General features: G+C 46.1%; 1 protein-coding gene across 1 annotated transcript; it reads left to right on the top strand.

Moving 5' to 3' along the window:
• The first annotated feature begins 3,329 nt into the window (after positions 1–3,329).
• On the top strand, positions 3,330–18,984 carry LOC130390589 (zinc finger CCHC domain-containing protein 7-like). Its single transcript, XM_056600633.1, has 8 exons — positions 3,330–4,768; positions 5,876–5,928; positions 6,118–6,228; positions 6,751–6,921; positions 7,139–7,174; positions 7,340–7,444; positions 17,655–17,772; positions 18,037–18,984. Exons 1-8 carry the CDS (start codon positions 4,390–4,392, stop codon positions 18,555–18,557), a joined length of 1,494 nt encoding a protein of 497 aa, XP_056456608.1. The 5' UTR covers positions 3,330–4,389; the 3' UTR covers positions 18,558–18,984.
• Positions 18,985–19,273: the final 289 nt, after the last annotated feature.

Raw genomic sequence — 19,273 nt, 5'->3', positions numbered from 1 at the left:
CTGTGACGCAAGCGTGACTCCGCCTGCTCGACTGCTTCCTGCACCCTCCACTTCCTTCCAGTCCTGACTTCGATGCCAGCCTGGGAGACCTTTGGATCACTGGATTCCCTGTACTGCAGCACCTCTCTTGCACGGGTTACCATGAACTCCTCATTCAGGCTGCTAATGGGGAGCTTCAGTTTGTTGTTGTGCCCGTATAGAGCGATGCTACTCAGGCTTCGTGGCAGGCCCAGCCATCTACGGAGGTAACGGCTGATCCTCCTCTCGAAGCCCTGTACTGTTGTTATTGGGAACTCGTACACAAGCAGGGGCCACAGAATCCTGGGGAGAACACCATGCTGGTAAATCCAGGCCTTGAATTTACCAGGCAGACCCGACTTGTCCACTGCTGTCAGCCACGCCTCCAGCTCCCGATTTGTGGCCTTGATGGATGCAGCGTCCTTCAGGGTGCAATCAAAGGTCTTTCCGAGGCTCTTGATGGGTTTCTCGTGACTGATGGAATCTGGGTGCCGTCCAGAGAGAAGCGGAACTTGTCAGTCACTTTCCCTCTCTTGAGCACCAGGGACCTAGATTTTGCAGGCTTGAAACACATCCGAGCCCAGGTGATGATCTTCTCCAAGCCCTGAAGGATCCATCGGCACCCCGGCACTGACGTCGTCGTTACTGTCAGGTCGTCCATAAAGGCTCTGATGGGGGGCTGGCGGACTCCAGACTTGGTGAGCGGACCTCTGCACTCGACTTCTGCTGACTTGACCAGCATGTTCATGGCCAAGGCAAAGAGAATCACTGAAATAGTGCATCCAGTGATGATCCCTTTCTCCAGCCGATGCCACTCAGAAGTGACTGTCCCAGAGGTGACTCTCAGCTTGAAACTCTTGTAATAGTCCAAGATAAGGTCCCTAATTTTACCTGGGACATGGTGCCGGTCCAGTGCTGTTTCCACTAGCTTATGAGGAATGGATCCATAAGCGTTGGTGAGATCGAGCCACAGCACTGCTAGGTCTCCTTTCCCTTCTCTTGCCTCTCTGATCAACTGTGTGACCACACCTGTATGTTCGAGGCATCCTGGCACCTTTGGGATTCCGCCCTTCTTTACAGAGGTGTCGATGTACTCGTTCTTCAGGAGGAACTCCGTCAACCGACGGGATAGGATGGCGAAGAATATCTTCCCCTCAACGCTGAGCAGCGAGATCGTTCTGAACTGCTCGATGTTCTTAGCATTCTCCTCCTTGGGAATCCAGACACCTTCTGCAAATCTCCATTGTTGGGCTACCTTTCCCCTCCTCCAGATAACCCTGAGGATCTTCCACAGCCGGTGAAGGAGTCTGGGACACCTCTTGTATAGTTTGTAGGGCACTCCGCTTGGTCCAGGGGCTGAACTGGCTCTGGCTGCCTTGACAACTTCCTGAATCTCCTTCCAACTGGGCTCCTTGCTGTTGAAGTCTGTGGTGGGTCCTGGGGGGTCTATCAAAGATCTGTAGGGACCTAGTTCTTCCTCCCAAGCAGCATCAATGTATGTGTTGCAGAGATGGTTGTCAATCTCCTCTTTGGGACAAACGAGGTTTCCACTTAGTTTTTGCCCAAGCAACTGCTTGGTGACTCCAAAGGGGTTTGCGATGAAGGCAGACCGCCTCTTGGCCCTCTCCTTCCCCCGCCGTCTGTGCCATTCTGCCCTTCGAAGAGTGGTGAGCTTGTTCCTGAGGATGCCGCGAAGTTCTGATAGTGCATCCCTTTCCTCTTCTCGTGCTACCTTGTACTGCCGCTTCAGGACCCGCAGCTCCTGCCTTAACTGGCTGATCTTCTCTGCCCTACGGTTGTTCATGTAGGGGGTCTTGGTACCCAACTTCTTCACTGTACCAAACCTCTCGACAGCAAGGCTGATGATGATGGTTGCCATGGTTTTGAGCTTCCCGTCTGTGTCGCCCTTGGCTGCTGATTCTAGGATCGTATCCACATCATCATCGAACTGGAGCCACTGTCTCTCCTTACTGGCCGGAGGCCACTTGACCCGACGATGTTCGGTTACTCTGCCTGGGTCTGGGGCTACTGGTACGTGGAGGTTCCGAGCACTGTGGGGTGATTCCGGGCCTGGCTCCTCCTGCGTCTCATCAGGGGTGATCCCTGTGCGCTGTATCAGTTGCTCCTTCAACAAGCATTTCATCTTGCCCTGGTGGATCTTCAGGCCACGCGGGTTTTTGCATACTTTGCCGCAGACACATTCTGCAGTCGTTGTCGATAGGCTTAGAGGCTTGTCCATTTAGGGTGCACTCACACTAGGCCATCTGGCCGTGGCCGCTGGCCGTTTTCACACCTAACCGTGCTCAAATGGCCCCATTGTTCTCTGGCCTGCACCCACACTAGACCCCGAAGCCATTTGTTTTGAGAATAATGGCTGGCTGATGAAGCCAAAACCTAAATCGCTGCTGCAGCCGCCAAATTTTTCATGGCTACAAATGGCTGAAAATGTTCGTGTGTGTCTCTATGTGATAGGGCTTTGACTTTTGCCCAAAGATCATATTCGAAGTTCGATTTGAGCACGGTTAGGTGTGAAAACGGCCACGGCCACGGCCAGATGGCCTAGTGTGAGTGCACCCCTTAGCCTGTTTTAGTGTCGATTTGCCCAAAAAAGTGATCCTGAGTTTGCTGTTTCTAATGATCCTGCTAAATATTTCTGTTTTTTTCGACAAATATACACAAAAACATACATTAAAGGTTGGGATGGAATTCTCTTTTTTGGCAATTTTTGCAAAATTACTTGAAATCCTTTTCATAACCCACTTACAGCCACTGAGTTAGAAGTACTGACATGAAAATTAAACATGTAAATTATCTGTGGAACGGGCAGGGCTCGAAAAACTCCAGCCAATGATTTCCAGAACCACCGAGTGGCATTGGACAGTAATTATACGTCAATCAAACGGTCGTACTGCACCCCCCCTCCCCCCGCGCGTGACCCCTTCGTGCAGGTACTCAGGGCCGTTGCTACAAATCCTGGGCCCCTATACAGGAGGTACTGATGGGCCCCCCTGCGCTGAATTGTTGACGGGGGGGGGGGGGGAGTTGGAAGGAGCAATTGTTGACGGGGGGGGGGCCTAGTACTATGGGCTGGTAGTTACTTTTTTTTTTAATTATTATTTTATTGCCATGGGCCCCCCCTGGGCTGTGGGCCCCTAGAATCGTCATCCCCTTTCACCCCTTTACGACGGCCCTGCATGTACTCAAAGCTCGTGACCCAGAGCAAGCTTCTGTTTGTTGTTATTCTGCGGTAGCTACTGGAGCTAGCTAACTAGCTAATCCACCTTTGGACCTAGCACTACAAGACAACACTAAACTCCAACCTAGCTAGCCTGACTCGCTCTCGCGCATCTGTGTTCGCGCTCGTGCATGATTGCGCGTCCATGTTCTTGGAATGGGTGGAGTCCGAGTCAGCGTTGAAGGAGAGGGGGTAGGATCAGAGCCAAGAGAGAGATCTATCACTCTTGGTAGGACCATTCGAGTTGTGTATTTTCAAAATCAGCTGGCGTTTCCCAAATCCCATACCCAACCATTAAGGCTGTGGCTCACATTTCAGTTGGCCTGAGACCAAGTTTAGTTTTCCTTTGTACTTTGTCGTAATTCAAACAATTAAGTCTTGGTAGAGACAACAAGTGAGTGCTGGTGAGTTTATTATGCAGACATAAGCAGAAGAACTGGGGTAACTTAGCTACCCGAGCGTTTCCCCTATATTTGTAGTTAGCAAAACCAAACGATGAAACCAAAATAACTAATTCTGTTGTGTGGTCATCTATATCTTAACACACTTTTGAGTTAAATGTATACTTCCAAACATCGGATAGATACGACCAAAAAGTATTAAACGAAAAAAAACAAAAAGTGCAATTACAAGGGCTTCGTTATGGTGGTCCATCCGTTTTTGTTTCTTTTTGGAAACTCCGTGAAGGTTCTGTTTGATTGAGCCTTACCATCCAAACCCTTCATGTTTCTTATGCTATGCTATTAGCAACAGTCATTCATCTTCGAATCCATAACTCCATTAACCCTCTCCGATTTCTGGAAACCTTAATACGTTTAAAATAGTAGATTTTCCGTCGCTGGTCTTCACCACTGAGTTACCTTTAGCTGCTAAATGTTATTAATGTTGAACAGCTCTCCGGTGAAGGACTGAGTGCTCTGATGCTAACCTCATCTCTGTGTATCTTATGTAGATAGTGAGTCAAGTACGGGATTGTTTCTCTTTATTTGTCCCACGTTGACTTTACTTTTTCATATCATATATTTCGGAGGACAACCCTGTTCTAAATGATATGGTCTTTGGACAACCGTGAATGGTCGTTTGATGGCGCTATTTCACTGAATGCAATACATCATATATTATATTACTGCTGAAGGATGGACTGCTCTGGACTAAACGGAACTAGAGATACAGATTTGAAAGGCCCAGATGTGCAGTTTTATTTTGAGGACTCGGAAAGTGAATTGGAGTTCAGTTTTAACCCTCAGGCCTACAGCTCCAAAAAGACCCAAAGGAACCCATGGGAGCGATCCCCCCCCTTGGTCCTGGCCTTCCCCCTCTCCACGGGTCCTGGTGACTCGGGAAAGAGCCTCACCTCTGATCTAGACCAAATCACAGATGAAGACCTGGAGCGTGACTCTCCTGACGAGCCCGTTGAGGACTGGATGGTCCTTGGAGGAGCGGCTCAGGAGGGGGATGGAGACATCCAGCTCAACGTCGGCTACTGGAGAGGCAGCAGCTCCGACGGATCTGATGGTGAGGCAGCCAGACATAACTCATTATCTTATTCATTAGGCTTCCATTCACACTAATAACATGCAGTCATTGAGCTTTTGTGATTGGGATTGACAGATTTTTGATCTAGTAGGGGGGTGGTGGAATATTATGATTCGAATGTAGTATAATAAATCTTAATCTTGGTATGGAAAATCAAAATACTAAACATTCAAGTGTCACTGTTTTAACATTAAAGGAACCACTTGACTCACAATAATGCATATTCAAACTACAGATTAAGATGTTTGTAACGTAAAGACATATTGGTGCCATGGGAGCTTTTTAATGAGTTAAAGAGTTGCTTCACTTGGCACGATTCCATCCTGTCAGAGAAAGCCGTCACACATTCCCGTTTCACCTGTTGTTCATAACATCTTGTTTGTGTGTACGGCATCTCTTTCCAAGTTCTAGAGACAATGGTGCTCTCTATGTGCAGTAGGATCTCTCTTATCCTAACCCTACACACATGGAAAGACTCAATATGGTTGTTACAAACTTCTGCAATCTGCAAAGAATAGCTCTACTCCCAAACAGGAAACCAGGCCAGCCAGTATTGGTTCCCGTCCAAAAGGTCCTGGGTCCAATTTCCTCAACACTCACCTGCCTACTTTTCAACGACACGCATCTGCTTTCAACATAGTAACTTAGCTCTGGCTCACAGACAACATTTATACTTTCTCTTTATTTTTTCCATGCTTACAGGACTTCCCATTGTATTCAACTTCCCTTTCTACTGTAGAATAGCTTGAGTTTGATGTTTGATCTCAAGGCAGGGATCACCTTAGAGGTTCTAAACTTAAATAAAAAAACAATGGGGTTATGGAGCTCACCCCATTCTAAGTTAAGTCTATTGTTAGAGTTAACAAGTAGACAACAATATTAAAATGTAGACCTATAACTATTATTATTCACTTTAGGTCGGCTGCTAGGCTAATAATACATTTTGATAGTTTATTATCAGAGTTCTAAATTAGTACCAAACATAAACCATTCTGGCATATTTCAATTGGGTATGGATAATAGATATGGCATAGAGGGCACTCAATTCTGAAAAATATTGTTTTCGTTTTTTACTTTCCATTGTAGTCGAATGTCCGAAATCTGACGAGCATTCCTGGGCTGTTCTGGAAAGAGATAAGGTAGCCTTAATTTTGTTAATAGGCGCTTGTGTGTAAAATTTTATGAAAAGTTGTTTTAATCCAATTTTATTATTCATGATTAATTCATAGTTACAGATCATTTTATAATTTTTGATTATAATTGCAAATAACATTCAAGAAATATATATTTTTCTGTTTTTTTGGTGGATGATTGGACAAATCCTCTAGTCTGGGACCGACCGGCCGGTACTGAGATACTACTCTGCCCCTAAACGCGCAGTCACCTGTCGCCAGTGCAACCAGAGGGGACACCTGGCCCGGGCCTGCCCCCGCCACAAGGTGAGGACACGCCCTGACAAGCACACAGCAACAAGGACGCATTATTCCATACTCATACATGGTGGTCAACTTTACCTATCCTTTGCATTTATTGGATTAAATAACATTTCAGATACAAAATGCAAGTATGGGCTGGTTTTACATTATAGAGAAAAACGGGTCTAAAACACATCTCAAGGTTCAGCAGGTACCAATGAACCAAAGAAAGCTGCTGAAATATACACACACACACACACACACGCACACGCACACACACACACCCCTCCAAAAGATTAACTCTTGTACACTTTAAACTATAAGGCAACATAAGTATATTTTGAAAACTGTATTATGATATGCATTTATAGGTGTATGTGAAAATTAATTTTAACTAATAATAACCACATTTATTCACAGACTTCAATAAAATATGAGTTTTGAATAAGCCAAACCATTCAACACTGTACCCCTCCCTCCTCCACTCATCGGTGGTCTTTAACAAACCAAACCATTCAACACTGTACCCCTCCGTCCTCCACTCAGCGACGGGCTGCCTGCTCGCTGTGCGGCATGCAGGGCCACCGCCACCGAAGTTGCCCCCGCCGCCACTGCCCCAGCTGCAGTCTGCCCCCACACGGCCACGCACCCTGCCCACAGCGCCCTGTGTGGGACCAGCACTGTCTGCGCTGTGGGATGTCCGGACACCTGGCCGATGTACGTCTGAACGGAGTTCTCTTATTGGCTGCCCTTTCTTTGGTATTCTCGTGTGTCTCTGTGCCTCAACATCAGTCTGTCCGCTTCAGTCGATGAGGACACTGAGCTGCTGGGTTTGTGTGTTAACAGTCTTCACATTAACTGCGCTGCTGGTCGAACGTCTTCCTTTGTACTTTGTAGGATGTGTGTTAATATCAGTTATTGTTATGCTTTGTAGGCCTGCCCGGATACATGGAGACAGTTCCATTCCACAGTGAGTTTGTTCCTCTGATATATCTCTAATGGTCAAACGGTCTGAATCTGGCCAGGAGGGGCGGTACCTCCTTGGCCCTGGTCAGTCAGACCCTCTATCACTGCTGATCAGAAACTCATCCCTGTTGGACATCATGGATATTGAGTGAATACATTGTATGTGTAGGTCAGCGCTGAGGCCCCGCTCAAGCCAGAGATGGGCTGCGCTTCTCAAGACACGGTCCTCTCTGCTCACTGCTACAACTGCTCACGGAGCGGCCATTACGGCTACGTAAGTAACCTTCCAGAGTGTGTGTGTGTGTGTGTGTGTGTGTGTGTGTGTGTGTGTGTGTGTGTGTGTGTGTGTGTGTGTGTGTGTGTGTGTGTGTGTGTGTGTGTGTGTGTGTGTGTGTGTGTGTGTGTGTGTCTTAGCTCAGGAAGTAGACCTGTCTCACCCTCTGGCCTGCGGACCTGTCTCACTCTGTGGCCTGGCTCACCCTCTTGCCTGTGGCCTGGCTCACCCTCTGGCCTGTGGCCTGGCTCACCCTCTGGGCCCGGTTTCCCGAAACCTTCTTAGAGCCTTCTTAACGCTACGTCATTCGTAAACTCTACTTTAAGTTCTACCTTAACATCTTGCGTGTTTCCCGAAACGTTCTTTGCTACGAATCTCTTACGTACGTCGTTCGTTGGTAAGATTTGTCTGAAGCGCTTGTAGAACCTTCTTAGGTTCTACAAGTGATGTTTCAGCTTCTGACGTTAGTCGCCGCCACTGTACCCTTTAGAAATCCCCGTTGCGGGTGGAACTGCCACATTGGCAGTGTTGTGTTTCACCAATGGATTTAAGTCATTGATGAAGAAAATAATTGCTGGAAACACACAAGCACATAATAAAAAGATAGACATGCAGGATAGCAGTGTTACGAGAGTAGCGTATGTGTGTGCGCGAGAATGGCAGTGCATGTGTGAGTGAAGTCAGCGAGTGAGTGTACGAGCGAGTGGTAGCGTGTGTCAGTCTAGTGTCAAGAATCGGTGGCCGCTTCATTCCGACCATATTCCGACCAATTAGCAGCAGACCCACTGCAGGTCAAAGTGGAGTGTTACCCCCGAGAGAACATCGGCCATGGAAGGAACGCGTGAGAGAGAGAGAGAAAGAGAGAGAGAGACAGAGAGCGCGAGAGCTACAGCAGGGGTGCGCAGATAGTACAATGCACCCTATTATTAATTAATTAATTTCACGGATCAGCAGCGTCATCACGGAAATTCCTGTTTCCTGTGAGACCAGGTTGCCTACGTTTAGACCTATCAAAGTTGTGTACCTCTATAGGCGTGGTTCCCGAACAGTCTCTTAGGAGTCTTCTCAGAAAAAACTCCTTACGTCGTCCGTAAATGGCGCTGTCCAGAAAGAACGTGCTTAAATCGATTGCTCAGAGATCGAGTTTCCATTTCATGTGCATGACAGCGTTCTAAAAAATATTGCAGTCTTTGCGCATAAAACATTGCTTGAAATCCTTCTAGTATGCCTAAACATTTATTTAACTTATTTATTTAAGGGGTGTCTGACTTGTTGATTATTTAGGAAAATAGACATTTTGAAATGAAAGCTACATTTTTCAAAGTTTATTGAGCCTATATTAGCCGGGCGTGACAAATTTGAGGAAATTTCACTAGCCGCGTTTACTTGGAAATTTCTGATCCTATTAGATTTCTAATCGGAATAGATCTTTTCCTGTCATGCAATCCGAATGTACTGTATGTATGGTATTTTCAAAAGTGGTAAGCGTACGTTCGTATGTCTCTTGCGCACAACTGTTATGTTGGTCTTGGCTTACATAATAAATGTAAGGGATAATGTTCAGAACGCTGGTCCTTATCGGGAAAATAAGCCCCGATAGAGCGAACCGGACCCCGACGCGAAACGAAGGTGTCTTGCTTCGCCCTGAAGGGTATTATTTTCGATAATGACCGGCAACGTTCTATACATTATCCCGCTTATTACAAGGCTCCTTGCCAAAATGAAACATTATCTGCACACGGTGTGTCTTTTTTAAATTACCATTCTTAGTGTTAATCCGCAGAGAAAGTAGTGTTAGTCCGCCAAAGACGTTGACGTCGCTTAGCAACCGGACATGCTGGGGTTGATAAGTGACCGTACTACTTGCAGAGCGATAACAAAGACGTTAATCAGGCAAAAAATCCACTTTCCTTGACAGCCGTCAAGTTCGGTGTGCACCGACGGAGCAATTGCAAACTAATGCAGCTGCTGATGCCATCGCTCAATCTGAATAAATCATATATACGCCTCAATCGGAATACAGTTCTCTGATCTGAATATAATTCCATGCGGAATAGAAGAGGTGGTATAGTCTGCTATAATCGACATGTATACAATTATTCCGATTGGAATGGGTTGGGTGTAGCTACTTATTAACTTAGAGAGATGGCATCAGCAGTTGCAGTAGTTCGCAATTGGTCCGTCACTACTTTTATGCATACCGAACTAGACCGCTGTCAAGGAAAGTGGATTTTTGATGATGCTGATTCACGTCTTTCTTAAAGTGGAAATGAAGCAATGAGAACTGTGACCATTTTTTGGTTGCTTTTTAATTTTTGAAAATACATGGATTTTCATTAAACCATCAAGTAGTTTCACTGGAAAATGACATGTTGATAACGACTTTCGCAACTAGGCAAGGCAACTTTATTTATATAGCACTTTTCATACACAAGGCAGACTCAAAGTGCTTCACATATAAACATTGTCATACAATAAAATAAAATAATAGATAAGTAAAAGAAAAACGTATGCAAAGAAATGGGTAGAATAGAAAAAGGCATTTTAGTATTAAAATAGAAAATAAAGGCAAAGTTAAAAAAGCTTTTTAGAAAGTGCAATGTATTTAAGATTTTAGCAGAAAGCTATAGCATACATAAAAGTCTTCAGTCTTGTTTTAAAGGTGCTCAGAGTTGGGGCAAGTCTTAAATCCTCTGGGAGTTTATTCCAGCTATTTGTTGCATAGTAACTAAATCCTGCTTTCCCATGTTTTGTGTTTACTCTGGGGATAATTAACAGATTGGTCTCAGAGGATCTTAGTGGTCTAGAAGGCTGATGTAGTGGAAGCATATCAGTTAAGTATTTTGGGCCTAAACCATGTAGGGATTTATAGGTTAGCAACATGATTTTAAAATCAATTCTCTGACCTACAGGAAGCCAATGTAACGATTTCAGAATTGGTGTAATATGATCAAATTTTTTGGTCTTTGTTAGAACACTAGCAGCAGCATTCTGAACAAGCTGAAGCTTCCTCAGAGTTTGTTTTGGGAGACCTGTGAGGAGACCATTGCAGTAATCAAGCTTACTAGTGATAAAGGCATGTACAAGTTTTTGTAAGTCTTCGGTGGACATGAGCCCTCTAAGTCTTGCTATATTTTTAAGGTGATAATATGCCGATTTTGTAACTGATTTGATGTGACTGACAAAATGTAAATCTGAATCCATGATAACCCCTAGATTTCTGGCTTTGATTGAGGTTTTCAGGGACAGAGAGTGAAGGTGTTGGGTTACTTTAAGCCTTTCCGTTTTAGAACCAAATACAATTATCTCTGTTTTGTCCTCATTTAGTTGAAGGAAATTTCGGCACATCCATTCCTTCACTTGCTCAATGCACTGGCACAGCAGATCTATGGGCCGATAGTCATTTGGTGATAGCGATACATAGATTTGCGTGTCATCAGCATAGCAATGATGGTCAATATTGTTATTTTGCATGATTTGCCCTAGTGGGAGCATGTAGATGTTGAATAAAGAGGGTCCTAAGATCGAACCTTGTGGGATTCCACATGTCACGTTGGTTGATTCTGATACAAAGTCGCCAATGGAAACAAAGTAGTTCCTATTTTGTAGGTAGGACCTGAACCAATTTAAGACAGTGCCTGAAAGCCCCACCCAGTTTTCTAACCTTTCCAGAAGTAATGTATGGTCTACAGTGTCGAATGCAGCACTGAGGTCAAGTAGCATTAGTATTGAGGTTTTGCCAGAGTGTGTTAAGACGGATGTCGTTTACAACTTTAATAAGGGCGGTCTCAGTGCTGTGCAGGGGTCGAAATCCTGATTGGAAGGTGTCATAGCAACCAGTTGATGCCAGGAAGTGATTTAGTTGCTGGAGGACAACTTTCTCAATGATTTTACTTATGATGGGTAGATTTGATATTGGTCTGTAGTTGTTAATAATAGAGGCATCTAGGATCCGCTTTTTTATAAGGGGTTTAATAACTGCAGTTTTCAAAGCTTTTGGGAACTTGCCTGACTGGAGAGAGTTGTTAACTATCTGCAATATGTCTACTGCTAGGCAGTCGAAAACATTCTTAAAGAGGTTGGTAGGTATAGTATCAAGGCAACAGGTGGATGGCTTTAGTTGTGTCACAGTTTCCACAAGATTTTGAGAGTCTATAACATTAAAGCATGCCATCCTTGCCACGTAATTTTTGCCTGAACAGGGTGGTAGTCCAACATTTTTGTTTGACGTGGAGATATTGATGGCGCGTCTGATACCTTCAAATTTATCAATATAAAAAGCTGCAAACTCATTGCATTTCTGCGTGGAATGGAGATCAGGTGGAATTTCTGTTGGGGGGTTGGTCAGTCTGTCAACAGTTGCAAATAGGGTTTTTGCATTATTAGTGTTGGTTTTAATGATATTGGAGAAAAATGTTTCTCTAGCATTTTTTAAGTCTAAATTGTAGGCACAGAGGCTCTCTTTATAGATATCATGGTGAATATGAAGTTTTGTTTTACGCCAGATGCGTTCAACCTTCCTGCATTCCTTTTTCTGTGCTGTTACAGAAGCAGCTTTTCTCCAGGGTGCCTTTTGCTTTCCAGAAATCGTTTTAACCTTATAAGGTGCAATGACATCTATGACTTTCAAAATTTTCAAATTAAAGTTTTCTACAAGATCATCAGCAGAACATGGGTTTAGAGGTGGTAGCAAGGAGATGGCCTTTTTAAAAAGTACATTAGAATCCTCATTGATATACCGTTTTTTGACAGTGTTTGATTTTGTCTGTATGTCGGGAATAAAAGATATGTTAAAGAAAACACAAAAGTGGTCAGACAAGGAAGGATCAGTCACAGAGAGATCAGAAACATTGAGGCCCTTTGTGATAACCAGGTCTAGAGTGTGCCCCTTACAATGAGTAGCCTCTTTCACATGTTGAGACAGTTCAAATGTGTCCAAAATGGTAAAAAGTTTTTTTGCACACTTGTCATTCAAATCATCAGTATGAAAATTGAAGTCACCAGTTATAACTAGACAGTCAAATTCTGTGGAGATGCTGGACAATAATTCTGTGAATTCATCGAAAAAATTTGCAGAATATGTGGGTGGCCTGTAAATAATTAATAGGAGAACTCTGGGGGAGCATTTCAATACAGCACTAAGGTATTCGAACGATGGAAAATCACCAAATAACATCCGTTTCCCCTGAAATACATTTTTAAATATAGCAGCAACTAGGGCGCGGCCATGTTTTAAAAATGCAGGCGCTACGTCATCAGAATGGTTAGCGCTTTCAAATAAACATGTCAAATCTTGGAAGAAGAACAGGGGGGTCATTTTGTATTGCCCCTGGCTGTTCAAATAAATATTATCAGGTAAAAGAGCGGTAAAATAGTTCATTTCCATGTCATTCCTGTCAAGAAGCCTAAACTGCTCCGAAGATGGTTAGCTGCATTGAACCGCTCAGCCCCCGAATGGGATCAGGGCAGAGAGTATGTAGCGACCACTTTATAGAGGCTGTTTACATTGAAGAGGGAGCTTTTGCCGTCCCACCAATCGCCTGAAGCCAGATGCTGTGCCAACAATTTTTAATTTTAGTGGCTATAGTGCTGGAGACACGGACAGACCTGTCAAATCGGACCCGGGCGCTGCTCTTATGCGCAGAGAAACAGCGCAGAAACGCGCTTGCCAGGCAGAGGAACGAGAGGTAAACTTAGCTTTTAGTACTAGAGAAACAGAGAAATTAGTACACTCACTGTTTGAAGATTGTCTTGTTTGCAGACTACCTCACTCCATGCTCTTGATCATTTCTAATCCATCGCCAAAATAATCCATTGATTTCGGAAATAATCCATTTGCAAACACCGTCGGTTGCACTATTTTCGCATATTCATGTGCACACCCAAATGGCACGACAATTACATATATCATGAAATGAACGAACTGTAAGGCAGCGTGGTAGCCCAGCTGCTGCACCCGTGTACTACTTTTCATAGCTGTAAACAATATCCTGTGGACGGGCAGAGCCGGGAGATGTCAGTCATTATCTCCTCCACATTATCTCCTCCATATATATATATATATATTTATACCACGGTCTGCGGGAATACTCGATTCTGATTGGATGCAGGGTGTGCATTAACTCCTGATGTACGGACACCTGGACAAGTAGTTCCGTCAAATTGTCTGTTTACCGTTCTCAATTAATACGCTAGCTGGCGTATCGTCTCTAAAATAGTAGTAACCATAGCAACGGGAAACAAAACAAAGCTGAGCGGACTATAATACCTCCCACTACCTCCCGTTCTAAAGTCGTAGCTATGGCCCGTCCTAATTACTGGAGGAGTGAACAACGTTTCCGTTGCATGAGAACCCAACGGGCGTGTAATGGTGGTTCCGGGTATTAGTCAGACCCTCAGGCGTAACCAGGCAAACAAATGTATGTTTTGTGGAAAACTTTATATTCGGATTGTAAAACGCATGAAAATATAAATTAATGGTCTTAATTTGGTCACCGTTGGTAAGTGACCGTGGTATTAGCGGGATAATGCCCGCCAAAATTGCACTTTAATTCAATAGTAAATTATAAATCTATCAAACCAAACATAAGACTCAGCTTTGGAGGAATCAACAGTCTTTTTCCTCCGGGTGGAATCCCATCACCCATGAGACTGGTCTCTCCCCACACGCGAACCAGGAGAGCCCTGAATGAGTGTGGAAGCATGCTTTTTAAAGCATGCTTCCACACCTGCTCCTCAGGTGCTCCGCATTTCATTAATTGGCCCCAATGTTCTGACTGGCGCCATCTGTGGAGAATCGGTGGTACACCGCCTCCACAACCTGCCCCCTTGGCCTCCAGGGGCGCTGTGACTGAGACGGGTTGCCACACTTCTCCACACTTTGATGAAGGCTCGGGGCACCTCTGACTGACCAGCAACCCGGGTCGTGGCTGGATAGGGTGTTGGCGTTGGTCCGCCCCGGCCAGTGTCCCCCCTGGAACCTGTAGGACCTCTTGCCGGAGCGGTAGTCCTGCCCAAAGTGTAGCTGCTCCTGCTGCCGGCGCAGCTCAACCCGCTCCCGCCCGTACCGCTCACGCCGGCGCTCAAACCGGATGCGCTGCCGCTCACGCTCCAGGAACTGCAGCTCCATGCATTCGGCGTCCAGACGCCGCTTCTCTACCTCCAGCCAGTTCCTCTTCCGGATCAGGTGCTCCCGGTCCTCCCTCTCTTGGAACTGACGGATGCGATCCCGCCTCTCCACCTTTCGGAAACGTCGCCTCGGCTGGGCTGCCCGTCCAGGTGGCGCTGTTCCCCGTCTGTCCTGACGAGTCTCAATTGGCTGGGGCTGGGGACCGACGTTGAAGCTCAGCTGTTGGGCGACCTGCCGGTTCTCTTCCAGCTCCTTCATCAAACCCAACAGCTGGGCCTTCAGTGCCTCCCTCTCCCGCAACCAGTCCATGCTTTGGGCCTCGTGTCTGGCGGCAGTCTCCTCCAGGGCCATCTTGTGCTCCACCTTCATCTTCTCCAGCATAGTCCTGCTGGCCACCAGCTCCTCACCTTTCCCCTGGTCATCCTGGAACCTTTGTTCCTTCAGCCGCTGGATGATATGCTCCTTCTCAGCTACGGATTCCACCAACCTGGTGAGGGTGCTGTCTGTGTTGGAGGTGTCCGCCTGCAGCGACTTGATCCTCCCTTTCAGGCTGCCCATCTGCTTCTCCTTGTCCCGAAGCTGTTCCTGCAGGTTCTCCATCCCGTTCTGTAGGTCATTGACCTTCCGCTCCTTAACCTCCAGCATGTCCTTGAGGTCCTGGATCTCCTTGTTCAGGGTGCACTTCTCCTCGGGCCTTTCCTGGATCTGCTTGTTGAACGTGGGCCCCTGCTCGAGCCGTTGGACTGCCTCTCGGAGGAGTTGGAGTTCATTTTCTCTCTGGGTGGCAGCTGCAGCTCTGGTGGGGCTCTGCATCGGGGTTCGTTCATCCATTGAAAAGGAAAAATGGTAACTTGGTCGAGCTGCCTCCATTGGAAGTCGGCGTTTACTTAAAAGATGGTCCGTAGATTGGTCGAGCTGCCCGCATCCTCCACCATATGTGGCAACCCGGCTTGGTGTGTAAGCCGCCTCCTTCCAATAAGCACACGAACTGGAGATTACTTGGAGCCAAAATTGCACTTTTATTCAATAGTAAATTATAAATCTATCAAACCAAACATAAAACTCAGCTTTGGAGGAATCAACAGTCTTTTTCCTCCGGGTGGAATCCCATCACCCATGAGACTGGTCTCTCCGCACACGCGAACCAGGAGAGCCCTGAATGAGTGTGGAAGCATGCTTTTTAAAGCATGCTTCCACACCTGCTCCTCAGGTGCTCCGCATTTCATTAATTGGCCCCAATGTTCTTACTGGCGCCATCTGTGGAGAATCGGTGGTACACCGCCTCCACAACCTGCCCCCTTGGCCTCCAGGGGCGCTGTGACTGAGACGGGTTGCCACACTATATATATATACGGGTCATATTTCCGACTTTATATAAATACGGGTCATATTTCCGACTTTATTTGTATTTATGGTATATTGAAATATTTAACTAGTGCTATAGACACGTTTTATTTGATTGCTTCCTTTCCACTTTAACACCACTTTAAGTAGTCCGGTAACTTATCAACCCCAGCGTGTCCGGTTGCTAAGCGACGTCAACGTCTATGGCAGACTATTTCTCTGCTGATCAACACTACGAATGGTAGCCTAATTGTAAAAAGATGGGCTGTGTGAAGAAATTGTTTCGTTTTGGCAAGGAGCCGTGTAATAAGTGGGATAATGTATACAGCGTCGCCGTCATTATCGAAAATAATACCCTTCAGGGCGAAACAACACACCTCCGCTTCGCGTCGGGGTCCGGTTCACCCTGTCAGGGCTTATTTTCCCGATAATGACCGGCGTCCTACAACATTATCCCTTACATATATCCTATAAATCCAGATCAACATAACGGTTGTGCGTGAGAGACTGCGGACGTACGCTTACCACTTTTGTGAATGCCATATATACAGTAGGCCTACATTCGGATTGCATGATATGAAGGAATAGATCTATTCCGATTACAAATCGAATCGGATCAGAAGTGTCCATGTAAACGCGGCTACTCTCAATGTGGCAGTTCCATGCGCAACAGGTATCTCTAAAAGGTACAGTGGCGGCAAATAGAGTCAGGAGCTGAACCATCACTACGGTATAGCAAAGAAGGTTCTACGAGCGCTTCAGACCAACCTTACCAACAAACAACCTATGAAAGAGATTCTTGGCAAAGAACGTTTCGGGAAACACGCGAAGAAGAGGTTACGAATGACGTAGTTAAGAAGGCTTTAAGAAGGTTTCGGGAAACAGTTCACATCCGTAGCCAATTGAGGCCAAGTGAAACGGCATGTTTGAATTAAGGATGTTGTCTCGGCTGTTCTTTGTTTGGGCTGTGGGTACAGCAAGGCGAGGTCAGCTCGGCTCGCTTTCAATAATTTCAAAAACTTGCAACTTCAAAAAAATATTGTATTTATTTACAAATCAAAACTGTCGGAAGACTTCACCTGACAAACACACACTGGCCGGGCGGTGCGCAAAGCCCGCACACAGACCCCTACAGGTAACAAAAAGCAAAGCAGTATCAGCATAAACAGTATTATATAATAATCTATTATTTCAAAATGTCTATTTTTCTATATATATATATATTTATAAATCAGTGTAGGCTATGCTATGTTCGCCCATGGTTAAATAAATGTTTAAGCCTACTAGAAGGATATTCAGCAATGTTTTATTCGCAATGACTGCAATATTTTTTAGAATGCTGCCATGCACCTGCACTTGAAACGGAAACTTGATCAACTCTCAAACTCTGAGCAATTGATTTCAGCACGTTCTTTCTGGACAGCGCTGTTTACGAACGACGTAAGGAGTGTTCCCTAAAGAAGACTCCTAAGAGAGCGTTCGGGAACGCCCATAGAGGTAAACGACTTTGATAAGTCTAAACGTAGGAGTCTTCGTCGCGCACTAAGAGAGAACGTTATCGGGAAACCGGGCCCTGGGCTGTGGCCCGTGGCCTGGCTCACCCTCTGGCCTTTGGACCTGTCTCATCCTCTGGGCTGTGGCCTGGCTCACCCTCTGGGCTGTGGCCCTGTGGACCTGTCTCACCCTCTTCCTCCTGCCGTCCCTGTGTGTGACTCATGGTGTGTGTCCCTCTGGTAGGAGTGTGTGAAGAGGAGGATGAGGAGCGGGACGTTCCCGTCAGTGCCATACGTCTGCCGCTACGACGTGGGGGGGGAGGGGGGCCAACCTTCTGCCCGGGAGCAGAGGAGGGCCCGAGGTGAGGCTGCAGCCCGGGCCCCAGGCCCTGGGGACAGTTACTTAGTTAATTGGTAGCACCATGATACCAAGTGATCAACACAGATCATCCACATGCACGACATTGACGTTTATTCTCATTATCACGTTAAGATTACATGGTGCAATTCATTTAGTTTGAAAGGTGTTATTCATAATAACATTATTTAAATGAATGAAACTTGTGAGAAACCAATCCAACGGGAGGTCAGGTTGAACTGATACTCATTGTAACGCCTGTCCACAGAGCTCCGGGACACACTGTCGCTGCCGCTATCGGAGCACCTGCACTACGGAAAACCCACCAGGGTGGGAGAGTCTCACCACCGGCCCGCCCAGAGCCGGGCCGCCCCGGGGAGGAGGGAGCGCCTGAGGGGCCAGCCCAGGGAGAGCAGGAGGGTGAAGGCGGAACGACAGCAGGAACGCCAGGAGCTGAAGAAGCTCCGAAGGCAGACTGAGGCCAGGAGAGAGGGAGGCCCGCATGGAGCAGGCAGGGCGGGGCTGGGGGGCGACGGCAGGAAGCCCCCCTCCCACCAACGCCAGGTTCCCCCGCCACACCTGCCTCTGAAGAGGAGGAGGCAGGGGGAGGAGGAGGGCTGCGGAGTGAAGGCCGTGGAAGGGGCCCGGAGCAGGAAGAGCCGGGAGGCTGAGCGCTGGAAGAAGAGGAGGGGGATGCGGCGCGGGTTCCTATTCCCACACGGAGACCTCGGAGCGACGGACGAGAACCTGCTGTCCCCCAAGAACCAAGCGCGCCAGCGCAAGAGATGAGCTCAGGAGATGCCCAAGATCCATCAGTATGGAATAGATTTAGTATATTTATATAGTACTCTAATTAATAAGGATGATTGATTGATCAAACTTTTCTATTTTTGCCAGTTTTGAATGGTGGACTTTGTATTGTCCACAGTGGAACCACAGGGCCTGATGTCTGGCCTACAATTTGCCAACTGTCAGTTTTACCGTACTGTACTTTTATTAGATGCGTTATGCTGTGTATTTATTTGCAGTGCAATTACTGTGATCAATTCACATAACATATGGGTAGATTTAAATATCAATTAAACTAACAGAGGATTTCACTGATTGTTATTATAAATTACAATCGGTACGGCGATAAGTCTTTGGAGTAATTTGACGAAGAAAATGTATATGTCTGAGGTAATGCATGTTGAGAATAAAGAAATTAAATGAAAATGTATCTTACAGACACATTTCTACGAAAGCAGTGTTTTCCAAGCACTGGCCGAAACATACTCAATTATTAATGAGCGTGGCAGCTGCCCATTGTTTGTAGGGCAAAAGTAGTCGATCGAGAAAACGGATTGCAGGGGAAGGCAATTCCATTTGTCCTTAATCAAGAGCCTCCGTTAATTATATCAATTTATTTGATTGTGTCTTTCCGCTCACACCTATTTATGTCTAAAATAGATGCATCGTACGGCGTTTGAGTAAAGGTTTACGTTACTCATCGGAGTGGCGATTGT

Source organism: Gadus chalcogrammus, chromosome 10, assembly GCF_026213295.1.
Source record: "Gadus chalcogrammus isolate NIFS_2021 chromosome 10, NIFS_Gcha_1.0, whole genome shotgun sequence".
Taxonomy (NCBI): domain Eukaryota; kingdom Metazoa; phylum Chordata; class Actinopteri; order Gadiformes; family Gadidae; genus Gadus; species Gadus chalcogrammus.
Note: the sequence above shows the minus strand (reverse complement) of the source record. Positions and strands in the feature narration are given on the sequence as shown.

Bases quoted from the DNA above. Each gene is read 5' to 3' on its own strand.
- LOC130390589 (XM_056600633.1), top strand. From the start codon at position 4,390: ATGGACTGCTCTGGACTAAACGGAACTAGAGATACAGATTTGAAAGGC. The intron at 5,929-6,117 runs GTAGCCTTAATT...CAAATCCTCTAG, and splicing joins CTGTTCTGGAAAGAGATAAG to TCTGGGACCGACCGGCCGGT. The intron at 7,175-7,339 runs GTGAGTTTGTTC...TTGTATGTGTAG, and splicing joins GGAGACAGTTCCATTCCACA to GTCAGCGCTGAGGCCCCGCT.